Raw genomic sequence first — 9,450 nt, 5'->3', positions numbered from 1 at the left:
GTCTGACATTCTAAAAGGTGTATGACTGACTGACCCTAGTGAGGGATATGAGGGAAACATCATGCAGGTGATTTGAGGTGGAACACAAACCCCTGCAGTCTGAGCTCCTCCAACGGGCCGGAGATTAGGAGCAGGTCACGTGACCTCTCAGGTTAATGTTTCTACCGAGCAGCTGAGCACACCTCAGTGTTGGGACGGACAACCGGATCACTTCTCAGTCGGTTTATTTCTAGAGCAAACAATTTCTTTACATTGTTGCAAACTTATCACAGGTGGAAGTCAACAGCAACAACAAAAACTCTTCTGTACAGTTTATCATGAGGACGAAATAAAATATATAAATACAGGTATGAATATTACATGACCACTTGAGACAAAAGAAAGACAGTGTACTGTATAACATGCATAGTGACAGTTTTAAAGGAGAACCATGTGGTCTGTTTCTAGGACCAGCAGTGTGATAGCATGTGCCAGTGTGCCGATTGGTGAACTTTCCCATTATTATGAGGGTAGAGTGCAGACAGGCATATTACAGGGCTGCATGTTGCTGAAAATCATTTTCAGTACCAATGCGTACAAAGCTAATCATAAACACGTATTAAGTCTGTACATTCATTTACTTAAATAACCACAATTGGCCCACTCTCTGTGGATTCCCTGAATGAAAACACCACTCAACTAAAACAATCCCCAGGTAACACCAGGAATACTTGTATTTCCTTAATATTATCTCAATATTAAAAAGGCATAACAAATCTGATTCCTTCCTCCAGTAGATTAACTGTATCACGATGAACCAAATCATATCCAATAATAACATGGACTCTGATCTAAACTACCATCAACTTAAAGAGAGATCTCGTTGTAAGATCCGACATTTTAAAGCTTCTCGATACCTCAAACGTAGCAGAAATGTAAAACATCACAGCCGTGCCCAGATGAAGCTTTCTGGAAACTTGAATAAACCCGACACATTTTGGTCATAAGAGTGTGGCCGATGGGACTTCCTCCTCTACTGAAACATTAAATCAGAGACGAGTACTCTGATGATGTCACAAGTGCACTTAAATAGCCTTGGCCCTTCAGAACAGCAGGTTGGCATGTGCTGCAGGTAACATGCAAGTTATCTATCGTGCAAAAAAAGAAGAAGAAAGGGACTCAGACACCCGTTCACTTCTCTCTCTTGTTTGTTTTTTTCACTGACATCATTGAAAAGTATGCTAAGCAGTGGTCCAGACGTGTATATACAAAACACCATATATTTGTGGATTTCACGGCTGTTGCAGAAGCTGTGGTTACGTTAAGGGGGTGGGGGGGGGGGGGGGGACACCTAATACTGTAGCTGCATCATCACGGGTCAAGAACACTGACTGTTCCTTTCCCTGCAAAGTCACATTTTTCCGGAGAGTTCCAGTGCGGAACCTTCCGAGGTCCCAGTCAACTGAAGATGTGTTGAAGTGAATAAGGCCTGGTAATGTCTTTTCGACCGCCTCCGATCGCTCGTCTCCCCCCCGACTCCAAGCTGGGAAAACATCTGCCGCTATTTACAAATGACTCGCTCTTCAAACAGAGCCGCTCGGCTGAGCAGAGATTCACAGGTGAGATGCCACAGACCGGCAACCAGCCGGCAACCGGTTGTCCAAAGCATGTGGGCCAAAAAGCCGTCCTCAACCTTAATGCAGAGCGCTCCGTGAGAAAAGACAGGCAACACAAACGTCTGCTGAGTCAGCATTCACACAAACTTTAACTGGGAAGTTTCCTCTTCTGTCCCTCAAAATAAACTTTAAAGGATTGTCACTTCTAGTGGAATAAGGTTTTTATGAAAGGGGGATTTAACTGATTGAGCCACTTTTAATAACAAATTAGCATAAAAAGAAAACTACATGGAGGGACTACATGACAAATAGGTCGGTGACAGGATCTCCTCCACACGGGAGAGAAGCGCAGTGGAGCTCGAGCGAGGAAGAGGACGAGGAGGAGGGGAAGCTCGGGGACGGCAATCTTCTGGCGTCGTCCATCCACAGGGTTTCCAGATGAAACCTCCCTCCATTAACTGTGAGAGGAGACGTCCGAGGAGCTGCTGCTGTTGCTGTTGGTCGTCTGGGCTCGCTTGATGTACAGGTTCAGTAACTTCATCTGCAAACCAGCCAAGACAACAGATGTTAGTCTTTTCCTCCACACAGAGGAAGTGTGCACGTTGAGGAGCATCCCATCGGACTTCCCCTTCCGGTCTTAAAGGGGAACCGTTCCCTTGTTCCTTGTGTTTAAGTGAGAATATAACCCTATATTTGAGATTTGTCCAGTATTATTGCTGCTAAGTAAACTCATCAATGTGCGTCCACGGAAAGTGTTCAGATTGTTATAATAAGTGTCGGACAACATTATGGAAAGAACCCGACAGAGACATAAATTGGTGTTCTTTATCTTTCACTTGGTCCAGAGACAAAAGCAGAAAGAATGATGCTAATTCTTTCAAACTTTTGTCCTATCGTTTTTTCCCCTTGAGAATTAATGACTAGATTCACTTTGTCAAAATTATTCAAATAAAACAGGAAAAATATGCTTATTTGGTTGTAATGGATCCATGCAACTTGTAATGAGGGTTTGAAAGTAAACACGCTAAGAAATAGTGTAATAAGTCTTGAAGTTTAAGCTTCTTCTGATTGATAGAAGACCCACTCTACTGCTGAGCTTGGTCTTTTGCAAACAGAAATGAAGTTGGTTGTTGTTTATTTGCATATAGAGCGGGGAAGTGAGATCCGATCACAAGTGGTCACTGGTGACGCGTCTAGCCTGATCTAATGCCAGGTGTGAACTAAGGGCCCATCTAGAGTCTCTAAATGAGAAAACACAGGACCATCTCTTATGAAAGAAGAGATCATTGTGATGTCTGACATCTTATGCCAAAATGATGAGAACGTAATCTCTCAAACACACAAAACACAGACAGACTTTCAATTCAAACACAAGTTTCATGTGATAGAGGCGACATTGCTTTGGTACATTTGTGATGACTTGGCCTCGACCAGTGGTTCTCAAACCTTTTCTGTCTCGCCCTACTTCGCCCAAACTAATAACATGTGCAATTAGAACAATACAATGACTAAAACCTATCATGGAGAAAGTGATAAGGAACAACAGGACGAGGTCTGGTCCAATCGGTGGACTGGAAGAGGATGAAGGGGGTTTGACTTTAAGGTTACATGCTGAAAATCAGCAGATCTCTTTGTGGCGACCGCCGGGCAGTTAACCAATCTACAGGTAACCAGGTAACCGATCTACAGGTAACCGATCTACAGGTAACTAGGTAACCAATCTACAGGTAACCAGGTAACCGATCTACAGGTAACCAATCTACAGGTAACCGATCTACAGGTAACCAGGTAACCAATCTACAGGTAACCAGGTAACCAATCTACAGGTAACCGATCTACAGGTAACCAATTTACAGGTAACCGATCTACAGGTAACTAGGTAACCGATCTACAGGTAACCAGGTAACCAATCTACAGGTAACCGATCTACAGGTAACCAGGTAACCAATCTACAGGTAACCAGGTAACCGATCTACAGGTAACCAATCTACAGGTAACCGATCTACAGGTAACCAGGTAACCAATCTACAGGTAACCAGGTAACCGATCTACAGGTAACCAATCTACAGGTAACCAGGTAACCAATCTACAGGTAACCGATCTACAGGTAACCAGGTAACCAATCTACAGGTAACCGATCTACAGGTAACCAGGTAACCAATCTACAGGTAACCGATCTACAGGTAACCAGGTAAACGATCTACAGGTAACCAGGTAACCAATCTACAGGTAACCGATCTACAGGTAACCAGGTAACCAATCTACAGGTAACCGATCTACAGGTAACCGATCTACAGGTAATTAGGTAACCAATCTACAGGTAACCAATCTACAGGTAACCAGGTAACCAATCTACAGGTAACCGATCTACAGGCAACCGATCTACAGGTAACTAGGTAACCAATCTACAGGTAACCGATCTACAGGTAACCAATCTACAGGTAACCGATCTACAGGCAACCGATCTACAGGCAACCGATCTACAGGTAATCAATCTACAGGTAACCAGGTAACCGATCTACAGGTAACCAATCTACAGGTAACCGATCTACAGGTAACCGATCTACAGGTAACCGATCTACAGGTAACCAGGTAACCGATCTACAGGTAACCAGGTAACCGATCTACAGGTAACCGATCTACAGGTAACCAGGTAACCGATCTACAGGTAACCGATCTACGCCGGGCACTGGATCTCTGTCCCACGGGGTATATTCTGTGTCCTTATTAGTGTGATTCAATTTGTAATTGTGTTTGCTGTACTTTTTAGAGAAATCATTTTATTGTAACTGGAACCATCAATTTGGCTCGATTTTGTTGACGGACCTCATGGAGAGGAAACTCGCCTTGGAGAAGGCCGTTCATTTCCTAACAGCTGCAATGAGCTGGGTTGAACGAGGTTGCAGGCTCCATACGGCCACTCTCAATGTTGAGCTTTTGTTTTGAATGGCAACAGCAGAAAAGTCGATCTCTAAAACTGTTTTTCGGGTTTTGTTTGCACTAAAATTCACCTTAAAGTACAACGTGAGAATGTGACGGTGCTTACTCAGTCAATACTATATGTACCCTTTCAGATAGCCAGCTGTAGGTCAAAGGGGAGGGTCCCTCCATGCAGGTGAACCTGACCCTCAGACCTCCACGCTTACATAAAGGACACATGTTGAGTGAAAGAAGAGAACATATATATACGTATATAACACCGCGCTTTATTATTGGAGAAGCGGTTGAAAACTGCTAAGAAATAATAACAACGTGGGAAGATGATAAGCCATCTGTTGAAGGGGTTTTGGTAAAAAAGAAAAAAAGTGTATGTTTGTTTGTCTGAGAACGTTTACATGCAAAGAGATCCGCAGGCATTACCTTGCTGCCCGTGAGCAGTGCCAGGTGGGGTTTGAGATCCTCGCCAATCACAGAGTAGATAGCAACCAGACAGAACACGCTGGCCTTGCGAACGCTGCTCTCTGTGTTGTCGTAGCCCTGCAGAGAAAGCAGGTGGCATCAGGCGACGTGGGAGGAGACTCAAAAGAGTGCAGAGTGCACGCAAACATTTCCAGGGAGAAATAAGGTAAATAGTTCACTGTGTCCAAATATGTTCATTGTCCAAATCAGCCCGTTTCTGATTGGCCTGTCCACAGAGAACTTGTGTTATATATTCCACATGAATTAGGACAAGCATTGAACACTTTTGCTGAGCAAATAATTAATATTTATAAACGGGTTGCTTTGTTTGAGTTTGTTAGTAATAGACAGAAATCTAATCTAAACCACAAATATGTGCAGATTTAACAATCCAGATCTACATTTCTTTGCTGTGTAATGTTTAGGCCCCAGACCTGTAAGAGTCCTGGGATGATGTCAGGCAGCAGCTGCAGTAAGGAGTCCTTGGCGTGGCGTTCAATGACTTTGGTTTGCATCTTGATGGCAGCCAGGTTGATGGGGTAGTCGGCTGTCTGCACAATAGGACACAGCACCTTGATGCACTGCTCCGGGTGGATGGAGCCAGCCAGGGTGGACGCCGCCTCTTCGGCCGCACGCACCACCTAAAATACACACCATCAAGATTAAAGTTGCACATTTACGTGACAAACAAAAAAAACATGAATGTATTACTTAATTCTCAAGGAATATCCAAGATTCTTTTTCCTCTTAAATGTAGGATTTTAATCTCCAGAATTATTCAATTCAATTCAGTTTATTTTGTATAGCCCAAAATCCCAAATTACCCTCAGAGGGCTTTACAATATTTACAACACATACGGATACATAAGTATCTACCTACCTACCCATCCATCCATCCATCCATCTATCTATCTATCCATCTATATATCTATCTATCTATCTGCAAACAACACAAAAGGTTGCTCTGTAAGCCCTCAAGCAAAGAACAATTGTATATTATTATTAATTGTGATAGACTAGTTTAATCTCTTGTCTGACTGAGCAGTCAGTGGTTCTTTAGCCCGGACTGTTGATTATTATTGATCTGGAAGCTTCATGAAAGGGTAGTCTCAGTGTTTATCTTTGCTTACCCACTCTCTGTACCTGCTGACCTTCCTGGGAGGACCACTGTCCTGAGTTATCCTGAGTTATCCTGAGTAAGCCCCAAGGTTTCTCCTTGCTGTTCCTAAGCTGGATCCATCGAGGAGTCAACAGGTCATGTGAGGTCACAGGATCACATATGACACAAAAATCCATCTTTTGGGCTTTAAGACATGAGTTTATGTCTGGTAAGTCACAGCACGGACCAATCAGCTTCCTGTGAGGAGCTATGGGTGTGGCTTAGGTGTGTGCGAGACGACACAGAGAGGTTAGCGTAGATGCTGCAATAGCATCATCTCTTTTAAAACTGTAGAGATGATGAAAAGATGTTTTTGCTGGCTTCCCTAAGAGTTTGATTGACAGATGGTTCCTCCAATCATCTGCCAGGTACTTTATTTTGTTTTCAAAGTGCCTGCCATTTACCAAACGGTTTCCAATGACGGCTTCTCAGGTGGTTCTGTGTAATAAACCGTCAGGTCAGGGGTTAGTGTTTGATGAGGCTACTATGGAGCCTTTAAAACCAACAAGTATCATACTTTTGAACTACACACATTCTATAAAAAAAGCTTGTCACGGTGGTTTTAATGTACAATATGGAGAGACTGTGATCCCCTCTTTGTAAATATATCAAATTTGATTAATTTATTTCCATTAAAGGGGTAGTTTGGATGTTTTGAAAAGGGGTTGTTCAAGCTACTTCTGCATAGTCAGTGTGTTACTACAGTAGATGGACCAGCACGGGAGCAAAGCAATGCACTGCTGTGGACGGGGCAGCAGCTACACTTACTTTAGCCACCTCAAACAATAATGATCAGTTTAAGTGTACGCTATATTAAGAACATTTTCTCAGCTTTGCCTTGCTGTCAGATAACCCTTTCTGAGAAGGGAACTGAAGCCGTTACTTTTGTACCACCAGACTGCTTTGGTCATTTTAACTCCTAGAACACATGAGTAGCTGGTCTACTGCCTCCATCAGGTAGTTTGTTTGTGTTAATCTGTGACTCCCAAACTGTAAAACATCAGTCACACAATAACACAAACCAACGAACCAATCGAGTGGTAGGCCAGAAGCTGGGGTTTTTGAAGAGTAAGGGCTGTCTGACGGAAAGGTAAAGCTGAGACAATATTCAAAATACAGCTTTAACTTATAATTATATTGATTCTGTGTCTAAAATACATCCACAGCAGTGCATTGCTCTGCTCCCATGTTGGTACTCCAGTCCATTTCTCCTAACTCCATCTACTGTAGTAATACACTGACTCTGGAAAAGTACCACATGCAACCATACTTAATGATGGATCAAATGATATGTTCCTCATGAGAAAAGGGTCACATGAGGTGGTGAACCCACAGAGAGTTATCACCAACAGATACAGTATGTCAGGAGTTGGTGGAGCGTATCGGACTTGGATCCATCAAGTTGACACAAACTTGACACTCCAAATAAATGATAGTGTTGCCATGTGTGTAAAAATAGGCAACAGTTTGCTTACATGGGATATGCATAATATGAAGTGAAAGAAAAACAACACAATAAACGCATTTTGAAAGTCCTGCAATGTGGTGTATTCTCCCATTTGTATGTACCTCTTTGTGAGAGTCTTTGTGAGCCTCCAGGGTCTTCATGATGGTTAGCTCAGCATAGTTTTTGAAGCGGGCCGGCTGGTTCCTCAGAATCTCTTTCAGCAGACGCAGGGCCAGGGCTCGGATGGTGTGCTGGGGGGTCACAATGGCATGGGAAATCAGTTCAAAGTTGAAATACCCTTGCATCACACATGCATACATTCAGAGTGTGATTCCCAGCCATGCCTGTTAAGCTCAGTGGGAATCAATATCCTCCACAAACAAACATTCACACAGCCATATAATAACGTACATCTTTATCCCCCAGCGTCTCCAGCAGGAGGAGGAGGATGGTTTTGAAGTGTTCATCCCACACAGCCAGGCTGTCCTCCCGTGTGATCTTCAGCAGCTCCACCAGAGCGCCTTTACGCTCCTCAGAGCGCTCGTTGTGATTGGACAGTTCCTTGAGCAGGTCGGCTACCAGGTCCGAGTGGTCGTGACCGATTGCTAGCCGGGACAGGATGAGAGGGATATGTTACATATTAATTATTGCACATTGAAAATACAGCTACTGTCCCAAAAAATCTTAGTAATTTAATCTCACAAAGGTCTTGTATCCTATCAGACTGGTAGAAGAAACTCAATCAATGCTGTGAGAAAGTTTGACTGGTTTCCAATTCAAATATATTTCAAAAAGGGTTGTAAAAACAAATTTAAAATAAAATAAAAATAATTTTCTGAAAATGTCACTCTAAGACAAGAAGGTTGAATGTGTGAAGATGGGCACTGTAGTGCATTCTGTGTGAGATACATCTCTGAATGCACGGCAGAGTTACCAGATATGTATCCAATGAAGGCCGACAGTCACGGCACAATTGGACTTAAACGTTCCATTTTAGAAATCAAGTTGGCTGCCATTTTAAATAGATTTTGACGTTGAATACAAGTTTGCATACACAGTGAAAGGATGGTCGTGCCACCTAATTCTAACAAGTGATGTTCTTCATTTTACTTTGACAATGGTTCTCCATGTTGGGTAGGAAAACATGTATATCTCTGTGTCAAACATGTTAGTGTGATTAACCGGTTATCAAGTATTGTGACTAGATGTTCAACTATTGAGAATATCTTATTATCATAATTGCAATACTCTAGAACTCTAATGAAGAATGAACCATTTGTAAAAGCATCAAGTTTGGCACTGGCAGCACGACAGGTTACACTCAGTGAACACACATCAGAGTTAGAAAGAAGTTAGAAAACACGGAAAGAGCGATGTGAATGAAGAGAGCTGATTGGACAATGCAAACATGCAGAGAGTGAATAGAGTGAGTAGTCAGTAAATCAGTAATCAGTGTTTACCGGGAGCAAAGACCTTGGGAAGCGTCATCTTGTTTTCCCCACTTTCCTGACGTCGGCCTTGAGAAGAGGGGGAGGGGGTGGAGGTGGGAGACAGAGGGGTGGGGGGAGGTTAGAAGCAGAGCAAAGGACGTGATGATGATAACAGCAGCTGACACGGACCGCAGCTCAATACTGCTTGTTGAACACAAGTATGAGAGATCTCCATGGGTTGGTTTAGGACCCCGGCCTTTGTAGCAAGGACTCCCCTTGTTACGTGGTGAGTTACCAGGGCCACCCTAACAACAGTCCCGTATGCACGTGTACAGTATGTATGTGTACAGTGTGTGTGTACGTGTACAGTATGTGTGTGTACAGTGTGTACATGTAGAGTATGTACGTGTACAGTATGTA

The 9,450-nt window shown here is 43.1% G+C and overlaps 1 protein-coding gene across 10 annotated transcripts in view; it reads right to left on the bottom strand.

Annotated features, from left to right (window-relative positions):
• Nucleotides 1-207: 207 nt before the first annotated feature.
• Nucleotides 208-9,450, bottom strand: part of clasp1a (cytoplasmic linker associated protein 1a) — a 70,740-nt gene continuing 61,497 nt past the window's right edge. For 8 of the 10 annotated variants that reach the window (XM_034560965.1, XM_034560969.1, XM_034560970.1 and 5 more), the window contains 6 exons: nucleotides 9,061-9,117; nucleotides 8,012-8,205; nucleotides 7,723-7,851; nucleotides 5,429-5,635; nucleotides 4,956-5,072; nucleotides 208-2,136 (listed from right to left, as the gene is read on the bottom strand). In XM_034560965.1, coding sequence (XP_034416856.1) covers nucleotides 2,050-2,136; nucleotides 4,956-5,072; nucleotides 5,429-5,635; nucleotides 7,723-7,851; nucleotides 8,012-8,205; nucleotides 9,061-9,117 — 791 coding nt within the window. In that variant the 3' untranslated portion in view covers nucleotides 208-2,049. Of the gene's footprint in view, nucleotides 2,137-4,955; nucleotides 5,073-5,428; nucleotides 5,636-5,862; nucleotides 6,225-7,722; nucleotides 7,852-8,011; nucleotides 8,206-9,060; nucleotides 9,118-9,450 lie in introns of those variants that run through there. The other 2 variants (XR_004611763.1, XM_034560973.1) reach the window with 2 other exon arrangements.

This window comes from Cyclopterus lumpus, chromosome 21 (genome assembly GCF_009769545.1).
Source record: "Cyclopterus lumpus isolate fCycLum1 chromosome 21, fCycLum1.pri, whole genome shotgun sequence".
Taxonomy (NCBI): Eukaryota; Metazoa; Chordata; class Actinopteri; order Perciformes; family Cyclopteridae; genus Cyclopterus; species Cyclopterus lumpus.
This window is presented reverse-complemented; position numbering and strand designations above follow the sequence as displayed.